The 27,840-nt window shown below is 44.1% G+C and overlaps 1 protein-coding gene across 1 annotated transcript; it reads left to right on the forward strand.

Annotated features, from left to right (window-relative positions):
* The first annotated feature begins 1,962 nt into the window (after nucleotides 1–1,962).
* On the forward strand, nucleotides 1,963–12,885 carry dhrs3b (dehydrogenase/reductase (SDR family) member 3b). Its single transcript, XM_056274385.1, has 6 exons — nucleotides 1,963–2,648; nucleotides 10,047–10,190; nucleotides 10,483–10,602; nucleotides 11,136–11,374; nucleotides 12,120–12,245; nucleotides 12,338–12,885. Exons 1-6 carry the CDS (start codon nucleotides 2,454–2,456, stop codon nucleotides 12,420–12,422), a joined length of 909 nt encoding a protein of 302 aa, XP_056130360.1. The 5' UTR covers nucleotides 1,963–2,453; the 3' UTR covers nucleotides 12,423–12,885.
* Nucleotides 12,886–27,840: the final 14,955 nt, after the last annotated feature.

The following is a 27,840-nucleotide window of genomic DNA, read 5'->3' on the forward strand; positions in this document are numbered from 1 at the left end:
ATTTGTCCCTAATACTGAAGCTGCAAACAGAAAACACAATAAAGACTGCCTTTCTAGAATCAGAATCGTGTAAGTTTGTAATCATGTAATCATGTGAGGCCATGTAAGTTTGCACATACATGGAATTTGACTCTGGTTCCATAGTCTAATGTATAAAGGAAAGGAAAGGGTGGAGCTGACAGGGTGACCTTGCCATGCAGGAACCATCTGAGGACTGGTAAAGCCCATGTCTGAGCTTTCATGGCTGATCTGTAGATGGCAGTGATAGCATGAGTGAAAATAAACAGTGCTCCCTGAAATGTGCTGTTCAGATTTTTACAATCCAAGTGACTTTACACCCCAGCTGAAGACAAAAATGTATTCACTGATCATCATGATGTGTTTCTTTACAGTTTGCCCTCAACAAAAAGCCACTGAGTCCTATTTCTGTTCATCTCTCAACGTTGTGAATGCCGTTTGATTCCAAGTTTGCAGTCTTTGAATCCCAGAAATGTCTAAACTGATGACAGCATCTGGAGCGGTGCTGTCTTTGAGCTTCTTGAAGTCCCAGAGAGCCTTTCCGCCTTCTCTACGTAAGTAGCTGAGCCCGGCACAAAGCAGCCATTGTGAAGCTGCTCTTTAAACCCATCCCCAGTTGCTGGAAAAGCCTTGCATTCAGTGATAACCAGTAAAAATCACTGTGCCATGGCCAAAAAAAAAAATCACAGGATTGAATCTCATCTCAGGCCTGTGGATTCACAGGATTCACTCAGGAGGATCTGACGGGGGTTTCTGTCTGATACCCAGGCAAGTTTCTGCAATGGGCCTGACCTATTTCCCAAACTGTGTTGTCACATAAAAGAAAGATGTCTTGTTTTAAAGAGGGAAAAAAGTTATTCCAACAAATGTTCAAACAACAGTGTTATCATTCATTTCACAGCAGTTATATGGTGCTGGCTGATGTTTTGTCACAAAAGTTTAGTTTTTATAGATACACCTAGTTACACAGCAATACTGGAAAGAGAATTTAAGTAAAGCTTTTCTGATATGAAGGACCTTGACAACATGTTAGTGTGTGTGTGTGTGTGTGTGTGTGTGTGTGTGTGTGGTCAGCACAATATATACAATAGATACAGACATGCATACATACATACATACGTGTGTGTGTGTGCGCATGCATACATATATACATAGATGGATTCAGTTCTTTAACGATCCAATTAGTGAGCTGAGCTTTTGAATCAAGAGTTTCTATTCTACAACATATTTTCAACTATGACACTGAAGGACTTTTTCTCATGTATTGTGAATAATGATGAATAAAATGACGAAAACAATAATCTTATATTTACAAACAAGATACAATTGTGGAAGTATCTTTACAAATGAAAGGAGAAATGAAAGGGGGGGTTAAGTATGCAAAGTGCAATGTAGGCCACCTGTCGTGTTCCTGACTCATTGTAAGGCATGTGCTTAGAAAACGAGAGCGTAAAACAGGTGTGCATTTCATAATGGCTTCGGGTGGAAAGCCTTCGCATGTTCTAAATGTGGGATACTAATCCATTTTGAATTGCCTAAATGCAGTATAGGCACCAAAGGGTTCATGGGAGCAACTTTGTTTTTGAACTTAGATACGACGTCATTTTGGTGTATACATTTATAAAACTCGTGCAAAGAAAAGCGCCCATAGCTTGTTGGTAAAGCGTGTATTCACACAGAGGGACTCTACCTTCTCCTACCTCGCCAGTCAGATGAAGTGGGCGGGCAGCGGCGGCTACGTACACCCCTCAGGACGCACGCAGGCACACGCGCGCGCGCACCCCCCCCCCCCACACACACACACACACTCAAGGAAAATAGCCAAGCCCCACTTAATGTGTCAATCAGGATTAATGCCCTGGGAGAAGAAAAAAGAAAAAAAGAAAAGAAAAACCCTCCCCTCCACTGCGTGCAGGTTGTTTCAGCAGGGGAACTGTCGTTAAACCTGAACAGACACCGGGAGAAAGAGAGGAGGACACACAGACAGACAGACAGACACAGACACACACTCACACCGAGCTCTGCCCTCTCTGTAGCTCACGTTTCGGAGCCCAGTCGCGTCGCCTTCACTTGTTCAAAGTTTATAAACCCAGCAGCCCCCACCGGTAGTCGACACAACGCTTTCCGTGATGGTCGGTGCGTTTAGGGATCGACGAGTATGATGCCACGACTTGAGCTGACGGAGTGTCTTTAATTTTGATTTATTTATTTATTTATTTATATTTTTTAGCCGGTGGATCATTGATGAAGCAGTTATTGGGGGCTGCAAATGATACGTCGTGTGTACGTGGATAAGTTCACCGACCTGCAGTCGTAGCCTACCGTAGGCTAGTCTACCGAAACTTCCCGTGTCTGGGTCCCAAGTTATCGCACACTTGCGTTGCCGCTAACCACTTAACGCGGACTCTACCCCTGCTCGAGGACTGTTTTTGAAAATGGATTTGAGGAGCCTGGGCTGCATCCTCGTTTTCCCGGTTCAGTTGCTCTATTATATCGTCAAAGCCGGCGTGTTTTCGCTGTTACCAAGTAGAAGGAAGGATCTCGCCAAGGAGGTGGTATTGATCACTGGCGGCGGAAGAGGCATCGGTCGTCACATTGCCAAAGAGTTTGCGAAACAGGGAGCTAAAAAGGTAAGTGCGTTTAACTTTAACGCGAGCTGTTGCACGCGCACACACGCGCGCATACATACATACGCAGAGTTAACCTCATTTGAAGTTTATAAGCACAAGATGAACTGTAATATAGACTATATCGCAGGTTGCAGAAGTTGGTTGTTGACTACCGACAAGCATTTATACTACAGTGCAATATAGCACATGCTGTTTGGGATGGATTGGTCCTTAAACAAAACCCTAGTGCAAATATGCTAACTATTGCTATAGTATTGAGAGAGCCATAGTCCACCACCAACACCAGTATGCTACTCATTCAAAAGCCTCGGCAGGTCGCCTCGTGAATGGGGGTGGGGGGGGCATGGGTCCATCCTACTCTCCAAAACTTGTTTTCCTTTTTGCATTTTGAAAGCAGCCATGACCTCTGCGTAGTTGGTCCACTGAGATTGGAGACACTGCCCTCGATTTTGGTTCAAGTATTGCACAACAACACGGGTCAATCGAAGGGCAAGCTTGGTGAGCCAAGGCTCCTGTACGACTGACCGGCCCTGCTAAAATCTCCGGTGTGATTTAGTGGATGGTTTGGTCCAAGCAAAGCTTTCTGGTGATGGATGATATTCCATGACATCAGGTTTGACTGATGTGTCTGGAGAGTACGTTATGTTTTAGCCTAAGTGTCGGCTGTGTGTGTGTTAGAGAGAGAGGGAGAGAGAGAGCGAGAGGGAGCGAGAGGGAGAGAGTGGGTGCGTGCGTGCGTGCATACCCGCGCGTAAGAACGCACACGTGGGTTTGTAGTGCCCAAATGACTCAACCTCTGGGTCGCTCACACAGCCGTTATAGTCTGATCCTTTTTTTCTTTATTCATTTTTACACCATCAATACCTCTGCCAATACAACACGAGACAACATGCTACTATGGAAACGTGTTCTCAACATGGGGGGCACATGCTATGGAGAGTCTGCGAAATGAATCCTACAACAGAGTAACTGACAACATGTGAGGGTTTCAGTCGATTATATTAGAAAAAATACAATTTTATTTGATCGTTAATGTGAAACGCAATAAAGATGGACAAACTGCCTGCTAAATGAGAAAACATAAGGGTAAAAACTGAATAAAATTTTCTCAGAATGAAAAGGAATATGTTTGAGAGTTGCTGAGATCATTTTACACAACTTCAGTTTAGGGTTTGTCATTGATAGCAATAATAACATTTTAATTATAGCCTGTATTCAATAAACCTGACTGGAGACGACCCAAAAATAGCTTCAAGTTATCAGTTAGACTAATAAAGTGATGCAGCTAGATGAGGTAGTCGATATTCTACAGCAATGGGGAGCATTGTCAGAACTACTAGATTATGCCAACAAGGGAGCACAGCTTATTTCAGAGGACACCCCGCCCATCCAAACCATGCACTTACACTTAAAAATAGACTAGCCTCCACCCTGCCCCCCTCTTGCGAGGACTGGACCCTTTCTCTCTTGAAGTGCTCCAGGACTACATTACTAACTATCCACTTGTTTCCTTCACTATTTGCAGGTATGCTTTGGATGCCAAGCCAGTAGGACAACATTGTGTTTTCTCAGTGTGGTATGAACCTGTGGTGTCCATGTAGCACTGATGTGTTAATACCACCCAGCTCTATTTCTGGTGTCCTCAGACAAGACTCATTATTACACGTGGATTTAAATGGCTGAAATTTTCACAGTAGTAAGAAATTAGCTGCCTGGCTGAAAGCTGGGGCTAGCAGCCCTCCGTATATACACATGTATGTGTGTCACGTCCCGCGCATTTGTAATGGTCTATTTCCCCGCACGATTTTAGCATTTAGGAAAGAAAGTGCTAAAAGACCCATGAAATACTAACTGCCTCCCTTTTCTTTTCAACACCATCTCCTTGGGGAACACGCAAGAAGAAACCTGTGGGTTTTAAATGCTATGCTATGCAGCTGCACAACAAAGGATGTCACCAGGCTTTTCAGCACCCTATTGTTGGGTATTATCAAGGTGTGAAGGTTTTGAAAACAGCACCTGTGGTAGTGTGCCTGACAATTACTCCCTGCCTAAAGAGATGCTAAAAAGAAGTGGGGCGGTCATTATGAAGAACACTAACCTCTAATAACTGGAGTTCATACCATTTGTGATCGGCATTCGGAATCACACAAATACACATACAATCCCAGGCTCTGGTGTCTTCGTGGTATGGAGAGGTCTAACTACAGCATCGGTTGAAGAAACCTAAGAGAATGGAAAGTAGGGCTTGGAGGGTGGTGGGAAGAGCCAGGCTTTCTTTGGTGCTGTGAAGGAAAGACCGTTAAAAACCGACGAGCTGAGACAACACAACAGAGTGTGCACAGAGTGCAGGGCTTTCAGCACTGTTCAACCGAATGCTTTACAGCTTTTAAGAGGATATTTAACACAGAGCATCCTCAGTGCTGTTCCCCCAAGTATATTTCACTGTCATGACAAGTGCTGTATGCAAAAGGTTCTGGTAATGAGAGAGTTTGTTTTTTTGTTTTTTTTCCTTTGTATTTCCTAACATGCAAGTAGATAGAAGGAGGATGAACAAGGGTACTGGTAACAGATTTAGATTTGTGTGTGTGTGTGTGTGTGTGTGTGTGTGTGTGTGTGTATTGTGATGGAGGCGGGAAGCACACTGCTCCCAGCTGGGTATTGCCCTGTAACTGACCCTGCTGTCTCTGCAGTAATTAGGCAGAGGCAGGCGACTGCCTCTTGAACTCCTGCTGCCCCCTTTCCCCGCTCCCTCTCTGCTGGCACATACAATGAGTGTGAAAAGGAAGGAACATACTCACCAATACATTCAGACCCGAGAGATAGGGTATCACTGTATTCTATCAAGACCAATGGGAATATAAAAAAAAAGGCCCACATCTGTCTTTGTTGTGAGCCTTGGCTGCCCTGTGACTGACAAGGTCTTGTTTCAGATTGGCACAACATCAATTCAGCCTTTTTGGACATTAAATCCTTTTAAATCTTGTGTGCCCGGTCAAAGCAATTACTGGTTTATCGCTGACATTTAAGGGGGTTATGCAAGGTCAGTACCTGATAGCAATTTGGTGACGCTCTGTTTGCCCTGATGGTCCTGTGTGTTGTGACAGGTGATAGACCTAATGAATTGCATGGCATTTTAACAGGAGAGCACAGTCTGAGTGCTGATTGTTAATAAGAAGTGTCAGAATTATTTGTTTGGCTCAAATCCTATTAAAAGCTTTTACTTATCAAGAACTGTTCGTCTGCTTTTACTGATTACTCAAATGGACTTGCAAAGTAAGCAAACAAACAAATTCAAATTAAAGTCAAGCTCAAACAGGGGCTGCCAGTGCTGGATCTGATAAAGTGGTAAAAGGACATGCTGTCCATAGTGTTATGTTATGTCTCCCTTGTCTTTTTAAACACGACCAGGCATTGCCTAGTAACAGCTGAACGGAAATTAGTTGCAAAATGGTTGTGTGGTAATGTTGAGGGTGTGTATTGTGGTTGAGAATGCTATGTAATCTACCTTGATGGGACAACTAGCAAAGATTTTGTTTAGCAAGTGATATGCAACTCCTAACTGGAGGAATTGTACTGGGATGAGCACAGCGTTATGCAATCCAGCAATTGGGACTGCAGTGAGTGAGTATGGTGAGATGGCTTGGGTATGTGCACTGTGCAGAGAATGAGGTCCAGTGTGGAAACAATAAGATGCCTTTGAAAAGGCAAGCATGGGGGATGCACTTCATGCATTCCCCATTGGAACATTAGCAGGGAAAAACCCCAAATACAGAAGCTCGACGTACATAACAAAAAGTTAACTTTCATTGCCTTAGTGTACTGTTGTTTACATTCCCATTGGACATTTATGGCCAAACAAGCAACTGTGGTACTGAATGTCCTGACTCAACTTGCTACTTATAATAATGCTGCTATAAAATTTGAAAGCCCAGATCTTTCAGTTGGTATACACTGAATCATATGAACTGAATCAGCATTTTTCTCATCTCACTCATCATAAGCCGCTTCTCCGAAGTCAGGTTGCGGTGGCAGCAAGCTAAGTAGGTACTCCAGACATCCCTCTCCCCAGCAAAGCCCTACAGCTCCTCCTGCGGCATCCCAAGGCATTCCCAGGTCAGATTGGACATGTAGTCCCTCCAGCGAGTTCTGGGTCTACCCCAGGGTCTCCTCCCAGTTGGACATGCCTGGAAAACCTCCAAAGGAAGGTGCCCAGGAGGCATCCTAATCAGATGCCTGAACCACCTCAACTGGCTCCTTTCGACGCAAAGGAGCAGTGGCTCTACTCCAAGCTCCCTCCAGATGTCCAAGCTCCTCACTCTCTCTAAGGCTGAGCTCAGACACCCTATGGAGGAAACTCATTCAGCCGCTTGAATCTGCGATCTCAGTCTTTCGGTCACTACCCATAGCTCATGACCATAGGTGAGGGTTGGAATGAAGATTGACTGGTAAATTGAGAGCTTTGCCTTCCGGTTCAGTTCCCTCTTCACCACAATGGTCTGGTACAATGTCCGCATTACTGCTGATACTGCACCAATATGCCTGTCAATCTCCCATTCCATCCTACCCTCACTCGTGAACAAGACCCCGATATACTTCAACTCCTTCACTTGAGGCAACAACTCATCCCCAACCCAGAGGGAGCAATCCACAATTTTACAGTAGAGAACCATGGCCTCAGACTTGGAGGTGCTGACTCTCATCCCGGCCATTTCACACTCAGCTGCAAACCGCCCCAGTGCGCGCTGGAGGATGCATTCTGATGAAGCCAACAAAACCACATCATCTGCGAAGAAAAGAGATGCAATTCTGAGGTTCCCAAAATGGACACTCCTCACCTTGGCTGCATCTTGAGATCCTGTCAATGAATATCGCAAACAGAATCGGAGACAAGGGACAACTTTGTTGAGTCCGACACCCACCAAAAGCATGTTTGACTTTATGCCGAAAATATGGACACAGCTCTCACTTTGGTTATACAAGGACCGAATGGCTTGTAGCAACTGCCCCGGTACACCATACTCCCACAGTACCCCCCACAGAGTATCCCGAATGGATGGTCAAACTCCCATGCCTCCCTCAGCACTTCCGCAAGGGTAAAGAGTAGGTCTGTTGTTCCACAGTCAGGATGGAATCCGCATTGCTCCTCCTGGATCCGAGGTTCGACAATCAGTCGGAGCCTCCTTTCCAGCACCCTAGAGTAAACTTTCCCAGAGAGACTGAGCAGTGTGATGCCCCGATAATTGGAGCACACCCCCCAGTCCCATCAGCCTCTTTATGCCTAAAATATTAAGCTCTAAAACTTGATGATAAGATGTCACATACTGTCAAATGAGCCAATTTGACTCGTTTTGCTATGTATGGCCATACCACAAAACTCGAAAGCTTGAGTCTATCAGACACTTTATCCATTATCCACATGCTGAATAGGAGGAAAACTGAAGTTGTATTCATCAAGCAGCCATGCTTGCTCACTTGAATTCAGAAAGCTGTACATTTTTAGCAAATGTGCTACAGACTTTTAACTGGCAAATTCAGTAGTCACATCACACAGGTCTAATTGGTCAACAAAAGCATTTTAATTGTTCCTGTTCCCGATTGGCACAATTTAGAAAATATGTTCATTAAACAAACTATTTTGAAGCTTTTTAAACAAATGTTTCAGTGCTGCCAACCCTTGGGCATTAGTTAAAATGTTCACAGTGCAATTAATGTCTTAAAAATAGTATAAACCTTGAATTTTGTTGACATTACAGTTGCTAAATATTATTGCACAGTATATAGTATTTAGAGAAAAAGAAAACGAAGATGATTATGATGATGATATAGAGAGTGTTAACACTGATTGAGTATGTGAGCCCTCTATTGGACAATTGAATGCAATGAGTTGGTCATATGGATTGACGATTCATGTACCAGGTGTACTCAAGACTATCTTGTTTCAATTAGATGCAATTACTTGGATATACTGTTAGGGGGGTTAAAACTTGAACTGCCCACCACAGGTGAGCTGCAGTGTGGTGGAAAGTAGTTGTGTGGAGATAGCATGTAGACCACTTAAAGCCTGGTCATTTTCACACTTAAGCATACCTGGACAATTGCTGTGGAAAGAGGGCGTATACCTCAATGTTGGATTTGGAAAGTTGTATGCAGAACTCGCCAAGCCGCCCTTGGGAAGGGGACTTTCCGAAGCCATTCAATCCTGCCTTACGTACGAACAATTTTCATTTGAAGTGTTCAACACATCTGAGAGAAATGACCTCAAAACTAAAAAAATCACAGGTTCAGTCCCTGCAACAGCAGCTGTCTTTCCATCAGTAGTCATGTGACCAGTTAAGGGGTCTCAGATGAAGATGCTGAGACACTTTCTGCTCAGTCAGTCGTTGCTACAGTCAGCTAAATGCCCCCACATGTTTAAATACAAGTTTGAAAATAAACCTCCAAGTTTGCCACGCCTAACAAGGAAGAACAGAAATGATAAGATACATGCTCATAGATGGTTCCTTATGTTCACTTAACCTTATGAGTCCTGAATGTACTGTCAAAAACCTAGCTGCTCTGCCACCAACGAATCATTGCAAACTAGGAGAGATGGCACCCAGCGGCTAGAGGCGTATTCATAGATTAACATTGTCATAGTACAATAGGGGTGAGTGACAGGCTGGTCTATGAACTCACAGATACTCCCTGTTACACAGACACACAGGAATACAGACACACACTCAGGCACACAATATCACTTTCCAGAGGACTTTATGCTCGAATATTAACCTTGGTCACGGGCGACCAGCCAAACCCCACACCGGCCCCCTCGGCACTTCACACACGCACTGTTTTCAGACTCCCTGACCAGAAATGACGGGGCTCATCTGACCAACAGGCCGTGTAATCTCTTTGAGAATGTGTGTTTGAGAGATGAGGAGGGCTCGCCCCCTGATTTCATTACCTTTCCCTGACCCCAAAGACTGACAGATCTAATTGCCCAATCACTACCCCTCCCCCTACCACCATCCAGCACCATGTTCCCTGCTCAAATGACCGGCCTTCATTTAGTCTCTGGGCGAATGAAGAGACAGTTCATTCACACAGCAAGCCCCAAGCCTTTAATCTTGCTCGAAAACTATTTGTTGGGCTGAAAATGGCCCCTCTGTTCTCTGAATGAAAAGAGCATTTCTACCCAGAGACCTCTGCTGTTCTACCAGGTCCCAATGCCAAAAAAATGACACAAAACATACACAGTGTTTTCTGACAGTTACTGAAAGAGGAAAAACTAAAATAGTTTTAAAACTATTGCAGGCAGCAGTTCACTTGAATTTGCACCTGTTCTTTTCCCAGTTTAATGTGCAGTGTGTCTATGTCATTTTCAACCATTTGAAAATGTTCCTTTTTTTCTTTTACTAGGTGATCCTTTGGGGCCGCACAGATAAATGCCTCAAAGAGACAGCTGAAGAGATCTCTCTCTCAGGAACAGAGTGCCATTACTTCTTGTGTGATGTGGCCAATCGGGAGGAAGTTTACAAGCAAGCCAAGGTTGTTAGAGAAAAGGTATGACAGCTCGTATTCAAAAGTGATTTTTTTTTTTTTAATCTGCACAGTGCGAACAGTGAAACGTACAATATAGAATTTTTCTACCGGTAACATCTCCCTTATGTGCATAGACTCTTTTGTCTACATCTGTTGTGTAGATGGCACGTAAAATGTCTAATGCCCAAGAGGAGGGAACATGGCTGTCACCTCTGGTGCAGCATAACTATATCATCTTACAAACAAAAACAGTTTTTCAAAAGTTTTAAGTTTTATGGACTTTTTTTTTTAGTGTGCTGCTTTTCTATTTCAGGTGGGAGATGTGACAATATTGGTGAACAACGCCGCTGTGGTCCATGGTAAATCTTTGATAGACAGCGACGATGACGCCCTACTGAAATCCCAACACATCAACACAATGGGACAGTTCTGGGTAAGGGCTGAAAGAGATGAGGCACAGATATTGTATGCGAGCGAACAAGTAGGGGAATTCCTGACAGCATATTATGCATTTGCTATATTTTGGTATTGGCGGCGTGTTTCCTCACATGGCATATCGGGGCATAGGTGCCCCCAGACCTGTCAGTCATGGCCACAGTAATGGTAGTTTAAGTGGGGGTATTTCCAAATTTGCATCTAAACCCCCGAAACATCTGAGAGGCTTTGAAACTCATGGCATTTTTAGTTTGAATGGAGATCAAAAGACCGTGTCATATGCAGACAGAAATGCAATTATCAACTAAATGGAAATGGAAATTTAATCTGTGGTTACACTCTGAGCCTATTTCCTTCGTCTGCTCTGTCTTTGTCTGATTCCACTGCATATTTTTACTTTCTTATTTTTTTGGTCCACCCTTCCTCCTTTCTCCTCTCCCTTCTTTTCCTCCTGCCTTTCATCTCCTTTCTCCACCCCCCACCCCCTTTCTTTTTTTTTCTCCCCCATCCATCCGCTCATTCCTGCCCTAGACAACAAAGGCCTTTCTACCACGGATGCTGGAATTGCAGCATGGCCATGTTGTAAGCGTTAACTCCATCCTGTCCCAGTCCCCTATTCCTGGGGCCATAGACTACTGCACCTCCAAGGCCTCCTCGCTGGCTTTTATGGAGAGCCTGACGCTGGGTCTGCTGGACTGCCCTGGCGTTGGCTGCACCACCATGCTCCCCTTCCACACCAATACAGAGATGTTCCAGGGCATGAGAGTCAGGTAACAAGGCAGCCAAAAAGCCAAATGAACGATTAAATCCCTCTGCTCCTTACGTTTGGTTGCTTGTAATGTGGGCGATAAGGGAAATTGGAAGCTTATTCTACTGTGGCACTCATTGTAAGTCAGACTGGATAAGAGCGTCAGCAAAATGCCTTGAATCTAAATGGAAATGAGCATTGCTCGACCATCCTGGAACACCTATCATTGAGATGCCCTTGAGCAAAGCTGTAAACCAGCAAGCACTCCTACGGAGCCGCTCAGTGTACAACCGTACATACATATAGATGTCAGTATGTGACTAAGAATGTTTGTATACTACAAGTATTTGCCTATAATTGTGCTGTAAATAAGTGTGTTTCCTTGTTGAACTTGCTTGTCCTAGAAGGAATTTGAAATATGGAACAAAAATAGATTTTATTCCACTGTGAACAGTATTAACTACATTTTTTGTGTTTGTGGTAACTTGCTACCTCCAAGTTGTCCTCAATAGTTTTGCTTTGATGTCATAAAAAATAAAGAAAAAAAAGACCATGCAAACTTATAAATCTAAAGGCATGGTGTTTTTATCATTGAACCTCAACTCGAGGCCTTATAATGAGCACCACTTATTCCCTTAAAGTAATGAAAACAGCAAAGAGAAGTGTGCTTTCTCTCCTCTGTTGTTTGTTGGTGTGACTAAGAAACATACATTACACACGAGCTCCTGTGTTCTTATATAACATCTCCTTTTTTGGTTTGATTGCAGATTTCCCCAACTCTTCCCGCCACTTAAACCTGAGACAGTTGCCCAAAGGACTGTCGATGCAGTCAAAACTGACAAGGCCTATGTCTACTTGCCCTGGACCATGCATGTCCTTGTCATTCTCAAAAGGTAGGCAGTATAAATTACTTTGTTGTGAAAGTTGTCCCGCATAATTTTGCATCATGGCTAACGTTATATTTATCTGTCTTTCCTCCCTCTAGTTTCATGCCACAAGTTGCACTTGAAGAGATCCACAAGTTTTCTGGAAGCTATACCTGCATGAACACATTCAAAGGGAGGACATGAACTGTACTCAAGGAGCTGGGGAGAATGTCAGCAGAACCTCTTATGAAGGGAATATTTCATGGACCTTCGCACATTGAGCAGTGGTGGAGGCCCCGAGGTAGTGAGACGCAAAATGTCCAGGGGATGACTACAAGGCTGTTGTCCTGCTGATAGAATTTATTCACAAGCTGCAGGACACATCCTTGTCTTGTGTGTGTGCGTGTTTTCAGTGTGACTATGTGTGTGATTGTTTGGTTGGTGACAGGGTGTACAAAGTTGCGTGTGCATACATGTGTTCAGGCATGTGTATAGCTTGGAGGACCGAGTACAGTTCTCACATTGAACAGAAGCCATGCATAGGCATGTACCAGCAGTTATTCTGGGAGTTTGTTTTTTATACGCTCCTTTTAGTCTGTTTTTATGCTTTGTTTTTATTCCACTTTTAATGTGTCTTTAAATATGATTCTTTTAATAAATTGAGTTTTAGTGGAAGACTGTGTTTTTGTTTGTAATCAAAACTGAACAATGATTCTACACTCATGATTTGTGTTTGGTTTATTGACACTCATGGGGGTACTGGCAATTGCGCTGGTGATTGGCCATTCAAACTGAGACTGTCTGGCAAGGATATTGTCTCAGCCTCTTCCCCACCACTGAAAGAAAAGGACATGATTGAACGTGAGTTTTAATGAGTTTTAGCAACTGATTTTGTAGGATCTGCTGGTGAGGGACTTGTACAAGCTTTATCCTCCATATGTGCTTGTTGGCCTCAACAACATCACTTCTTCTAAGTTGACGCTAATTGCCCTAATCTGCATATGGCTACTATCATGAAGACATAAGATGTTATATGCCATATCATTTTTCAAGGGAATGTCCCACCTAACAGTAACCATTCAAATGAGCAACTACATAATCAAACTATCAAACTCATGATTTGGATATTCCTGGGTTAACTATTGTCTTGAATAAGCCAGCGATTGAAAGTATAAGACATTTTGTTTGCATGCAAGTCTACAGGATTGCTGCATTCAAGTTAACAAACACTACACTTGGGAGGTAACATCAGTGTGTGTCTGGATTTGACTCCCATGACAGAGTGATAACATCTCTGATTTATTCCAAGCCTGAGATCACTAAGTGTGACAGATGATGTTGTCAAAACATAATGCATGCTCAGGGGGCATGTGTATGCTTGTTTGTTCTCTCTTGTCAGAGGATGTATGTGTGTGTGTGTGTGTGTGTGTGTGTGGGAGGGGGGTGAGTCTACCTGCTCCAATGTAGGACTGCAAACAGTCATGCTATGAGCCTACCTGCACCAATGTGGGACTGAAAACACTCTACAAACAGACATGCTACTAAGGTCCTTAGTAGCATGAGAGGCATCACTAAAACTTAAAAAGAAATGGACTACATCAGCTAAAGCAGGTGGCAAATGAAGGCCACTCTGACAAGTGCAAAAAGCCCTAAACATAATAGACAACAAAATTGAATGGGTTAAGGTGAGGTTCTACTGCATAAGGTGATAGCAATAGGGAGTATCAAATTGAAAATAAAAACTGAGCAGAGTGTCATAATGTCAGGGTTATACTGCTTCAACATTGGTCAGTAGACAGAAGATCTAAACCAAATATTAAAGTTTAGTGAGTGGTGATAGTAAAATTGTTATTCAAGTTTTTAGTAGAAGAAGAAGCCATCAAAGATTCTGAAACCTTTAAATGCTTTGAAAACTTTCAATCCTAGAGTCTTGGAACAAGGGAGATATGACGACAATGACTACAATGTGATTAGTTGGTAATCTAAATATTAATAAATGTTAGTAATAAATAGTTACAATGATAATAATAATAATAATAATAATAATAATAATAAACTTTATATAGCACCTTTCCAAGGTTACAAGGTGCTTTACAGGATAAAAACAATAAGAACAATAGCACCATCAATACCACTAAATAAAATAAAGCGATAAAACATAAAACACAGTAATAAAACATAATACAAATTTTAAAAAACAATAAAACAAATGGTGTGGGAAGGTAAGATAAAAGGCTCACAGGAAGGCTAGACTGTAAAACTGTGTTTTAAGAGGAGACTTGAAAGAAGAGGTAGATTTAGCCATCCTAATCTCCTCTGGAAGGTTGTTGCAAAGCTTTGGGGCCCTGATGGCAAACCCTCTGTCACCTTTGTTTGTTTAGCCTGGATTTAGGAACGACAAGGAGAGCAGCATTTGTGGACCTCAGGGCCCATGACAGCACATGTGGTGTTTAAAGGTCAGAAATATATCTTGGGGCCAAACTGTTCCGGGCTTTAAAAGTGAAAATGTTAAACTCAACTTTAAAACTAACAGGCAGCCAGTGCAAAGATGAAATTCTTTGTAGTGGAGAGAGAATTTTTGCTGCAAACAGAGAAAAGGAAGTTGCAACAATCTAGCCGCAATGAAATAAAAGCATGAACGGATGTTTTAAGGTTTTGGTAGATAGAAATGGAAATTAATTTTAGAAATGTCCCTAAGTTGAAAAAAGCATGACTATATGACATATTTGATGTGGCTGTTCAAAGTGAGGTGGTTTCTGTCAATTAAAATACCAAGGTTTCTACACTGTGGAGTAATAAGGTGAGAGTAAGAACCTAGTAAGTTTGGAATTTGAGCGTTGGAGGAGTCAGTGCCAAATGGAAGTATATCTCACACTTTTCTGAGTTGAGTTGAAGGAAATTTTGAGCCCTACATTTATGAATGTCCTCAAGACTGTTTATAAGCAGAAAAAAAAATTCAGTTATTGGGGTCAAAGCTGAGGTAAACCTGGGTATTTTCTGCGTAAAAGTGGAAATTTAAGTTGTGTGATCTTATTAGATGTCCCAATGGCAGCATGTAAATGGTGAACAGAATCGGGCCATACAGTGAACCTCGAGGAAACCCACAATGCAGCGTAGAAGTGGAAGACCTCAGTGGAAGACTCAGCAATGTCTCCAAGGTATGACTTAAACAATTCAAGGGCCGTGCCATTGACGCCCACCCATGGCCGGATTAACCCACCAGGGGGTCCCGTGGCACACACGTCCATTGCCCCCCCGTCACATAGGTTACGCAAACAATACTAAATATTGTTAAATGTAAAACTAATGCAAATAGCCAACATGGTAGTCGACGCTATGCCAATCTGCATTGGATTTGGATGGTGACTACAAAGTACAACACAATTTTGAATCACAAAACAAACAGAGATGAGAATAGCAGCTCACAGCATCGCAAACATATTGCGAGGCCTTCTTCCCACTTACAACGGCTTACATACAGGAAATAAATGTTTGTTTCAGAGTAAAGCATTTAGTGAAATATGGGCATATTGTGGAAACTGATGCCTGCATCAGTAGAGACTATGATTTGGGGCCCCCACATCAATAGAGACTAGCTTGGGCCCTGCATCGCAACACAGGTTTGGAACAAATGTTCCTTGTAGGGTATGATCGGAGATCCCTACTATACATGAACACAATACCCCTGACATTTTGGGGCCCCTCCTGGTCCGGGGTCCCGAGGCACTCGCCTGGCATGCCCGGTGCGTAATCCAGCTTTGCGCCCACCCATTGCTCTAAACAACAAGAGGATGGCTGTGTCAAAAGCTGCACTGAGATCTAGGAGTATTAAAATGGAGGGACATTTAGCATCAGCAATGTAAAGGAAGTCACTGACCTTCGGAAAGGCCGTTTTTGTACTATGGTGAGCTCTAAAACCTGATTGGAAGGATTCAAACATTGAGTTATAATTCATAAATGCTAAAAGTGTATTCCTCTCCAGGACTTTGGCTAAAAAAGGAAGTTTAGTTATAGGTCTAAAATTGTTGAAATCATCTGAATTGAGTCCTTTTGTTTTTTTTAGACAGTGGTTGAAATAGTGGGGCATAGTACCAGAAGAAAGAGAACTATGAAAATTTGTGTTAAAACTTCTTTAACAATCAAGGGGTGAGATTACAGAGGCGGTGCTGGGGGGGGGGGCTTAAGCCCCTTCAAAAAAGGCCATAGCACCCCTGTAGCACCACTAAGAAATGTAACTTCTTCACACATTTAATTTTTTCACTGAATGAAATTAATTGTTTGACTGTGTGATATTAATCTGGTAATCACACAGTCAAACAATTAATATTATTCAGTGATAAAAATGAAATGGGTGAAGAAGTTACAAAATAAATGAATAAATTAATTTACAATATAATTGTAAATTAAATTAATTGAATTAATTGTTCCACTGTGTGACAATATCTGGTTGTCACACAGTGTAACAATACATCTTATTCAGTGAAAAAAAGGAAAGGGTGAAGAAGTCACAAAATCCATCCATCCATTATCCAAACCACTTATCCTACTCTCAGGGTCTCGGGGATGCTGGAGCCTATCCCAGCAGTCATTGGGCGGCAGGCGGGGAGACACCCTGGACAGGCCGTCAGGCCATCACATGGGTTTCCTCCGGGTGCTACGGTTTCCTTCCACAGTCCAAAGACAAAATACATTAATAAATTAATTGATTCATTTTCCAAGCCGCTTATCCTGATGAGGGTCGCAGGGTGCTGGAGTGTTTCCCCGCCTAATGAGGCGGGGAAACACCCTGGACAGGTTGCCAGTCCATTGGAGACATTAATAAATTAATGTACAATATAAATCAATTGTAAATTTAATTAATTGTTCGACTGTGTGACATTATCTTGTCGTCACAAAGTCGAACAATTAATTGTATTCAGTGAAAATGAAATGTGTGAAGAAGTTACAAAATAAATTGTTTAATCAGTTTATAATATAAATTATTTGTAAATTATATTGTTAAATGAATTGTTCGACTGTGTGACTTCTGGTCATTAGCGGTCATCTAGTGACAGGACCAGTCTGATTCTATAGATAACCGATAATACATTATTTACGGTACGTTCGCTAGCACCCCCACGCATTTTAGTGATGAGCTTAAAATAGCACGTGTGGTTGGCTAACGGCTGGTTGGGCTTGTTTAGTGATCGAAGGCGCATTCTCGATGCAATAAACAGTTTTGGTGTTTACTGTTAAAATAATCCAATGTCCAGTTTTAGGATTTTCGTTTTGTTAACTTTTACTTAGCGTAACTCAACCACTACATTCACGTATCACAGTCGTAGTTCTGTCCACGTCCAACCCCCTTTCCGGCTTTACCGCTCTGTTTTACGTCACTCACGCTGTCGCAATCAAGCACACCATTACGTCTCCCCAGGCACATGCCGTGAGCCTTGGGCTTGGGTAAGCATAAAATATTTTAATACACTTAATTACACATTGTGCCAAGCACAAATGTTATGGGTGAGTGCAGTGACAAGGAAATTCAATTCAGGTAAATTTATGCCCTAGAACCCGCTAATAAACAGTAAGCGGAGTGTTGCAGTGGCGGACTGTATGATCAAATTGCCAACAACAACAAAAAATTGCCAGTCGCGATGTAATGTTTCAAATCAAGGGCCATACACGTCGCTCTTCGCTCATGGATTGATTCAGAACCACCGGGATGGGCAGCGACAATTAGCCTAACTCAGAGCCACTGATAGACAATCTGCTCTGGCCTAACTAACGTTCTCAACATCAACGCACAACGCAAGGGCCTATATTCAAAAGGTAAAGAAGGCGGTCTTAAATAAAGTATAACCAGTGCACCACAGCAGTTAAATCGGATCGCCATCAACTTACCAGGCTAGTGAACAGTATGAACCAGCACCCATAACATAAAGTTATAGAAATATGTTATCTTACTGTACTTGAACACGAAATCCATGCGTCTCTCCTTGCGAATGAACACCTCCGTGACTTTACTGTAAAAGTCTCCGGCTTGTTGGAGTTTCGAAAGTCTCTCCTCAATTGAAATCAGGGCCAGCGATGACAGGCGTCCTTGTCCGGTGCGATTTCGACTGAGGGTCTTCACTCTAATCATCGTTGAAAATGACCTCTCAGCAGATACCGTTGTTGCTGGTATAAAGACTAATTTTAGCAACTCTGTTGCCTCGGGAACGGGTTCAGCCAAATCATGCTGAATGAGCCATCCACGCATCATACTTTCCAATGAGGTGAATGAGTTCCACGTAGTTTGCCACGGTTCAGGGTCCTTGCCTTCCTCATCGCCCCGAAATGCTGTTTCTTGCTTAGCTAAATAGCAGGTTGCATCAATCAATTTGTTTAGAATATCTCTATTCTCCCTAACCTTTCGGTTGTCAAGATCGATTGATAATCTCGTTTGCTCGTCGAGCGCTAAATCGATACGGCTGGTGCCAAATGTTTTCAATGCTACTTGGCTTCTGATGTGTACTGCGGTCTTCTCGTGTTTCCTGAGCGCGTTTGTCAGGTTATTAAAGCCCGCCTGAGTCCACACACTATAATCACCCGCTGAAAACAACGTACAGGAGTAGCAAAAGACTCGAGGCGGCTAGTCGCTGCACAGCCACACAGTCATTTCTTAGGTTCGTACCAGGCTTGTTGGAATCCCCTCACGATCCGTCCCTTTTTAGTGTGAAGGTCTTTCAACGCTGGTTGCGGGCGGCCTTTAGAAAGTAACTCAGTTTTTCCCGTGAAATCCAATTTGCCAAACCCCCGAAGGTCGCTGATGTAACGTTAAAATTAGTCGACAGTGGCTAACTAGGAGCTAGCGTACAGGTCCGTTGCGTGAAGGACGTGAAGTTGATAACGAAAGAGCTACTGATTGGTTTGTAATCACGCTTACCCTGCGCATATTAGTAGTGGGCTGAGGGAACAAGTTCAACGCCCGTGGTCGTAATGCATTCAATGCATTCGAATCCGACGCTACAGAAAGCAGAGAGAGCGAGACTGTGGGTGGCGCCAAAAAGTTAAGGCAAAATTAATGACCGCTGTTGCACTGGAACCAAAGATGACGGCTCTTTTAATGATGACAAACAAACGGTTTATTTTTGCACTTTTATTTTAATATTTCACAGTGTTAGTTTTTATTGTTTTCATTGGGTAAGCACTGCTTACCTTGCTTATATGGACGGCACGTCCCAGCGTCTCCCCTTTTAAACTCTTTCCCCTCTCGACATAGTGCAGCTGCTCAACATTTAAGTAACAGTGAAGCATATTCTGGCTCACTACAAAACATTAAGTAACCTGAACTAGAACATTACACTTATGTTACTGAGTTTTACTGTTCCAATTGGCTATTTTTACTTTTCTTACTTTTCGAGAGCTCTTTTTGGAACAATTTTCACTTTACAGGAACAATAAGTAACCACTCATTAGTTTACAGTTTTCTCTGGAACTATTTTTTCTTCATATTACATAACCAGGAACTTACAGTATCTCAATGGTCCATTACTTGCCCCATACCCCCCCCCTTTCTCATTATTTTTTTCCCCACAAATCCAGTCTCCTCACTGGTTTACTGACTCTGCTGGACCTGGTCCATATCAGTCCATCAGTGTCTTTGGATTTACTCCCGCTCAGGACAGGAGGACCATTCTTTGGCCTTACCGGGATGTCCGGTGGCTGGTCTGGGGTAAGTATGGGTGTGGTGTCTGGCACCGGTGATCCTGCAGTGGGCACCACCCGGAGGTGGCCCCTGTTACAACGGAGTGTAGCTCCCTGCTCCATCTCAATGAGGTAGGACCTTGGTGTGACACTCGCGTTGGTCACTATTGCGGGTGTAAGCCAGGACTTTTGGTTGTCCAGCTTGGTGAGGACATAGTCCCCTGGCTGCAAGGAAGGTAGGCATCCCACCCCATAATGTTGGTTGTAGCAGTGTGCTTGTTTTCCTTTTTCCGCAGCATACTTGGTCTTGATGCGCTGCCTACTCGGCCACTTGGGTAGCAGGTTGCTATCGAGGGCAGGCAGGGTTGTTCGGATCTTCCGGCCCATTAAGAGTTCTGCAAGGCTAGCACCTGTGCTGTTGCATGGAGTGGATCTATAGCACATGAGTGCTAGAAAAGGGTCTTTTTGTTTTAAGATCCTTTTCACTGTTTGCATTGCCCTTTCAGTGTGCCCGTTTCCCTAGGGATGGTGTGGACTGGAGGTTATGTGTTGGAAGTCAAGCTCGCACACTAATTCTTTGAATTCCGCACTAGTGAACTGTGGCCTGTTGTCATAAACTACCTCCTCTGCTATTCCATACCGGGCAAATGTAGCCTTTAACTTTGTGGCCACTAGAGCACTGGTGGTCATGGGCATATGCAGTATTTCTTTATACCGTGAAAAGTAATCTGAGATGACCAGGTAACTGCTTATTGTGTTCACACAAGTCTCTTCCTATTCTTTCCGAAGGTCTGTCTGGAAGGGGTGTGGCGATTAGTGGTTCTCTGGACTGACCTCTTCTCAGTTCCTGGCATGGTGGGCAAGACAAGACCTTGTTTTTGATTTGGGATGATATCCTGGACCACCATACCGAGGTGTTTGCTCGATCCCTGCATTTAGTCAAGCCCTGATGGCCATCATGTATTTGGTCCAATATGTTTGCCCTCAGCATTTCCGGAATGACTATTCTGTTACCCCTCGTCACCAGCCCGTTGTGTACTGACAGTTCATTTCTCACAGGGAAAAACTCTCCACCAGTTGGGTGTGTTTTACATATGTGTTCTGGCCATCCAGACTGTATGTACCTGATTAGGGCTTGTAGCTTGTCGTCTGCTGCTGTGGCTGCTCTGATGCTTTTCATCTTCTGCTCTGTAGCTGGCATGCCATCGATGATGGATGCGACATAGCACTCTACATTCGTGTGTGTGTGTCTTGGCTGTTGTCTCTCGAGGGACTCCTGTCTGCCACGACCAGGGTTTTGCTGGGTGTGTACTCCGCTGTGGGGATAAACCTCACTAGCAACCTCTGGCAGCAGATGGGTTCGTTGTCCAGATCCTTGCAGTACATCAGCAGGAATAGGGGTTTGTGATCCATGATCAACTTGAATCCATCTAGGCTGTTCCGATATTTTCAAAACCTTTTACATGCCCAGACACTCTCTAGACACTCTTTCTCAATCTGAGCATGTGGATTCTGCGTCACTCAGACATCGGGAGCAGTATGCCACGGGCCTCCAGTCCTCGCCGTGGAGCTGCATCAGCACACCACCAACCCAGTAGCTGCTCATATCTGTAGAGACTGCCATGAGCTTGTGGACATCGTAACATGTCAGGGTAGGTGAGGTTGTGAGTAGTACTTTGATCTGTCGGAATGCTGACTGTTGCGCTGGACCCCATGTCCACGTTGACTTGGACTTACATACAGTGGTTAGCCCACAGTGGCCAGGTTGGGGATGTATTTCCCCAAGTAGTTCACCTTGCCAAGGACCCTCTTGAGCTCTTGAACATTCTCGGGTGGGGAGAGCTCATTGATGGCTGACACTTTGGCTGGGTCAGGCCTCACACCGTCTGCATCGATCTCATGGCCCAGAAAGTGTAGCTTTCTCTGTCTCAGTGCACACTTTTCGGCATTCAGTTTCAGCCCAGCAGACTCCAGCCACTCCATGACCCTCTGTAGGCACTGGCTGTGCTCTGCCATGTCCCTCCCGTGAATGATGATGTCATCCATGTACACAGCCGTCCCCTGCAGGCCTTCCAGTGTTTCTACCTTTTTCCTCTGGAATATTTCTGGGGCACTGTTAATGCTGAAAGTGGGCCGTTTAAAGCAATATCTGGCAAAAGGGGTGATAAAAGTTCTTAGTCTCTGACTATCTTCGTCAAGTGGTATTTGCCAGAATCCTGCTGCTGCATCCAATGACGAGAATATAGTTGACCTGCTCAGTACAGCTGTGATCTCCTCCGTTGTTGGCAGGCTGAATCTCTCCCTCTTAAAGGCTTTGTTTAGTCTTTTAAGGTCTACGCAGATACGCACCTTGCCTGACTTCTTTGGGCCTGGCACCATGGGGGCGCAACACTCCGTGCGCTCACTCACCTTCTCAATGATGCCGTTGGCCTCCATCTTTTCCAGCTCCTCCTTGACTGGCTTCATGAGAGGGATGGGGACCCTGCATGCAGTGTGGACTGCATAGGGTTGTGCATCCTCCCTTAGCAATACGTTTACTGGCTGTGTCTTTAGCAGGCCAAACTCGCCGTTGCTGTGAACCACATAAACTCTGTTCATTAGGCCCATTTCCTATGTAACTGGTCATTTGAGTAAATTGCTCACGCTCTCTCCTCTGACAGCATAGACCTCAAATATATAGTTGTTGTCCTTGTGCACCATGTGTGCTTTGAATTGGCCTACACAATTCAACTGGCTGCCTGGGCCACACAGTAGTCTTAGCCTGATGTAACTTTCTGGTTTTAGTGTTCTGAAGGTCCCCTCACTCATGACAGACACATCGGCCCCAGTGTCTATTTTGAACGTGACAGGTGTGCTACCTATGTCCAGTTGTACAGTCCACTGTTTGTTGCTTGAGAGTGTGCTATTAACTGAGCACAGATAGTATGATGCATCCCCTTCACCCTCTGTGACTTCATTTACCAGTTTGCTTTTGCACATTCTTTCCCAATGTCCTGTTTTCTTGCAGCTGTGGCATGTGGACATGTCTGCAGGGCATTTGTCTTGCTTCTTGTGCATTGCTTTAACACATCCCACATACATTTTGCCACGGTCATTGTCTTTGAAGCCCCTGTCATTGTCTTTTTTTTTCTTCTGCCATTTTGTGTGCTTTGAGTGTCCCTGCGCTACTTCCTGTGTGGCGCATGCCCCCTCACCTTGCTGGCTAACTTGGGCTGTCACCTCCTCCAGTTGACGCGCTTCCTGCACCGTCATCTCCAGGTTGAGGTTCGGGATGAGTTGTAGCTTGCGAGACAGTTCCTTATCCTGGATTTCTGCCACGATTCAGTCCCTAATGTGTTCCTCACATTTAGCTCCAAAATCACAGTGCCCCAAAAGCTCATAAAGAGCGCTGCACCCGCTGGTAAAAACCGGCCCTCTCATGAATAACGTTACGCTTCGGTATGAAGTAGGCGTCAAACTTCTCCATAACCACCCCATAGTCCATGTCCTCACCTTCCTCAAAAGTGAACGAACTAAATATATTTTCTGCCTTGCTACCTAATGCATCGATAAGAGTGCTTACTTGCATGCTTCCATCCTCTTTATCTAGCGTTGTAGCTGTCCGACAGCACGTGAAGCGTTTCTTCCAGTCCGCCCACTCTGCTGGTTTTTCGAAGCAGAAATTCTCCGGTGGATTAAACTTTGACATCTTCTTTCTGCCACTTCTGACACCAATGTAGCGAATTTGGGGGCAGCCTGGGAACCGCTGCAGCCAGGACACGAACCCAGGTCTCCTGCACCACAGGCGACAACATTAACCAGTTGACTAAAGGGGTCCGACCCATTAGCCAAGGGCTAGCGAGTCTATTTATCCGTGGTCGTTACAATACCCCCTTTGGAGACGGGGAGATCAGCTAGAGCAGGAGGAGAATCAGTTTGACGATGCTACGGCCAATGTGGACGCTAACGTGGATATTAGCCAACATCCACAGTGTAATGTTTATTACTGCCGGATGAAGGGGTGATTACTACATTACCCATAATGCACAAACTGGCTGTAGCGGAAGTGGTTAATCTAACGGGACCACGCGGTCTACCGCGTGAAGAGCAGAAGAATCAAACCCAGACAACTGAGTGTACCTGGCATTATTCTTTATTAGACAGACAGTCACAAGACGCAGGAAGGGCCAAGACATCAAATTATTAAAGCATAGCGATCACAGACGTTTTGGGACTCAACAAAGGCATTTCAATAGAAGCTGGTTTGAGCAATATGTCTGGCTGGAATATAGCATCCCCAAAGATGCAGCTTTTTGTTTCGCATGCAGGCATTTTTTACAGCCAGGTCAGCACAGATTTCATTCGTAGTCATCATTCACCATCACCGGCCTCCAAAACTGGCGAAAAGCTGTAGCCAAGTTTAAGGCTCATAGCGGCACACATTTTCAATGGAGGCATGGACGGAATTAAAAATGAAGCAAGAAAGTGGCTCTAAAATAGTGAACATGCATGATAAGGGACATTCGGTGCTTGTCAAGGAAAATCAGCAGTACATGGAGGCCGAGTTTGCGCTACACAGCATGCCATGGCATCGCTCAATGAGGCCACTCTGAGGGTGAGCAGTCATTCAATAGGGGGAATTTAATTGAACTGCTGCATGTAATCAATATGTTTGACAGTACAGTAGTCAAAAAGATGGCCAACCCATCAAACGCCAAATACACACACCACGACATTCAAAATTAGATTTTTGTCTGTAATGGCAGATATGTTGAGAAAAGAAATCAGTAATGAAGTGAGTAAGGCAGAGTAGCACTCATGGTAGATGAGAGTGAAGACGTAAGACAGCAAATTTATGTCCGGGTACGTTATTTGAACAAAGAGGCTATGCACGAGGAATTCTTACATTTTACCCCAGTTGGTGGATTGGATCCAGACTCCCTACTGAACAGTATCACAAATAGTCAGTTCAACATTGATCTCAATGATGTATCGGGCAGTGTTATGACGGCGCTGCTGTAATGTTAGGAAGTAACAGCGGGGAGCAAGAAAAGCTTTGTAAAGAGGTGCGGCAAGTACTTTACATAGACTGCCATGCTCAGTCTTAATCTGATGTTGGTGGATTGCGTAAACAATGTGAAAACTGCAGCTGAGTTTTTCGAAACGGTGCAAATGCTGTGTAATTTTTTTCTCGATCCATTGTGCATGATATCTTTATGAAAAAGCAGAAAGAACTTGAACCGAAAGCGCAGCCCGTAGAGTTTAAGAAATTATCCGACACACGCTGGGCATGCCAATATTCCACACTCTGTGCCATCAAGAAAGCTCTTCCATCCATCCGAGCAACCCTGCTAGATATGATCGACCAGTCCAACCCACGCAGGAAGGCCGAGGCAAGAGCTATACGTGCTATCATAGACGTGCGGTTTGTCCTGCATCTGACTCCCTTTGAAGATCTATTCAGAGTGACTAAATTCATGTCTGATCAGCTGCAGTCACCCGATCTTGATGTAGCATCGGCGAGAGACCTGGCCCAGTCCGTAATCTCTGCCATCGCCGAAAAAAGCACAGAGGATTAATGGAAAAATATGAGAGCGAGCAGAGGACCTGTGCCTGAAGGCTGGCATCACTGCACAGAGCTCACCGCACGAGAAAAGACAGGCCCAATCACCTCGACACTTGGAGGGTTTTGAAGTCTAGGCTCCAATGGAGAGAAGAAGGCATGGCACCATGGATGACATGCGAAAGCACTTGTTCTGTCCTGCTATTGACAAGACTCAAGTGAAATGAAGAGACACTTTTCAGCATGTCACACCCATCAGCATGATGTGCGACAGCCCTGAGCCCTAAACACACATATTTTCTTAACAAACAAACAATCTATACTGTCAATGCCCCAGTATTATGGAATCGACGAAGAGAACTTTGCTGCAGAGTTACACCATGTCCGCCAGTTGCTGTAATCAAAGAAGAGCAAGGACACACCATTAACAGCACAATGGAGCTCCTGTCACTTATGAGCTCATACAAGGATGCCTTTATGGACTTGTATATACTGATATGTATATCAATAACACTTCCCGTGTCATCAGCAAGCTGCGAGCGAAGTTTCTCTTGCCTCCATGTTTAAAAACGTACCTGAGGAACAGCAGTGGGTACACCAGGAACAGTAACCTGGCATTGTTGGCCATAAACACCAGGAGGACCAAAGATTTGAACACTGATGAAATCATCGATGCCTTTGCCAACAGTCAAAATAACAGAGCATTGTTCTTCTATGAAGACGTCTAATGGTGAGTGACTGTCTTATAATGTCGCTGTATTTCTAGGCCAGGTATTGCCATATAACAGTTGTTCTCATGCTTCACCATTATTATTTCTTTATATTCTGTAAGTTATTCTTTATTCTATGAACTGTGCACTCATTGCTTCCTGGGGAGCTCGCAGCATTGGTCACTTTAAGAATCACAGGGTGTCAGTAACAGGAAGTTATGTCATGTAACCAGTAATCAGGAAGTAAGTGAGTGTGACACGGAGAGCTATTGTTGCTATTGTATCTGAGTTGGTCCAGCGACGTCTGCATATATCTTGTGCCTATGGTAGCATCGTGGGTATGTATTGACGGTTTTATCTTTATCTATGATCGCAGATCATTACTTTTGGGACAGTGTTACATTCTGTGAAGTTGGATACTGGAAATCTTCCGAGTTAGTATTGCTAATGGCTACACTGGTACTAGGCCATTGGAGGTTCATGTAAGAGTGATTACAAATGAATGAACAGATAATTGATTAGCTACATGTTAAAATATGATGCCATGTATTACAGTCGGAGTTGAATATACAGTGAATACAACCTGTAACAGTAAAGAACAAGGGGATAGAAAAAAAAGATGAATATAGTACATTATCATTACAGAGTGCCCTGTGATGGCCTGGCGGCCTGTCCAGGGTGTCTCCTCACCTGTCGCCCAATGACTGCTGGGATAGGCTCCAGCATCCCACGACCCGAATTCAGACAAGTGGTTTGGATAATGAAATGGATGGATATACACTCACTGGCCACTTTATTAGGTACACCTTGCTAGTACCGGGTTGGACCCCCTTTTGCCTTCAGAGCTGCCTTAATCCTTCGTGGCATAGATTCAACAAGGTACTGGAAACATTCCTCAGAGTTTGGTCCATACTGACATGATAGCATCATGCAGTTGCTGCAGATTTGTCGGCTGCACATCCATGATGCGAATCTCCCAGTCCACCACATCCCAAAGGTGCTCTATTGGATTGAGATCTGGTGACTGTGGAGGCCATTTGAGTACAGTGAACTCATTGTTATGTTCAAGAAACCAGTCTGAAATGATTCGAGCTTTATGACATGGCGCGTTATCCTGCTGGAAGTAGCCATCAGAAGATGGGAACACGGTGGTCATAAAGGGATGGACATGGTCAGCAACAATACTCAGGTAGGCTGTGGCATTGACACAATGCTCAATTGGTACTAAGGGGCCCAAAGTGTGCCAAGAAAATATCCCCCACACCATTACACCACCACCACCAGCCTGAACCATTGATACAAGGCAGGATGGATCCATGCTTTCATGTTGTTGACGCCAAATTCTGACCCTACCATCCGAATGTTGCAGCAGAAATCGAGACTCATCAGACAAGGCAACGTTTTTCCAATCTTCTATTGTCCAATTTTGGTGAGCCTGTGCGAATTGTAGCCTCAGTTTCCTGTTCTTAGCTGACAGGAGTGGCACCCGGTGTGGTCTTCTGCTGCTGTAGCCCATCTGCCTCAAGGTTCGACGTGTTGTGCGTTCAGAGATGTTCTTCTGCATACCTTGGTTGTAATGAGTGGTTATTTGAGTTACTGTTGCCTTTCTATCAGCTCGAACCAGTCTGGCCATTCTCCTCTGACCTCTGGCATCAACAAGGCATTTTCGCCCACAGAACTGCCGCTCACTGGATATTTTCTG

This window comes from Lampris incognitus, chromosome 2 (genome assembly GCF_029633865.1).
Source record: "Lampris incognitus isolate fLamInc1 chromosome 2, fLamInc1.hap2, whole genome shotgun sequence".
Classification (NCBI taxonomy): Eukaryota; Metazoa; Chordata; class Actinopteri; order Lampriformes; family Lampridae; genus Lampris; species Lampris incognitus.

Coding starts and splice junctions, on each gene's coding strand:
- dhrs3b (XM_056274385.1), top strand. CDS start 2,454: ATGGATTTGAGGAGCCTGGGCTGCATCCTCGTTTTCCCGGTTCAGTTG. Junction 10,603..11,135: donor ACACAATGGGACAGTTCTGG/GTAAGGGCTGAA, acceptor TTCCTGCCCTAG/ACAACAAAGGCCTTTCTACC. Junction 11,375..12,119: donor TTCCAGGGCATGAGAGTCAG/GTAACAAGGCAG, acceptor GTTTGATTGCAG/ATTTCCCCAACTCTTCCCGC.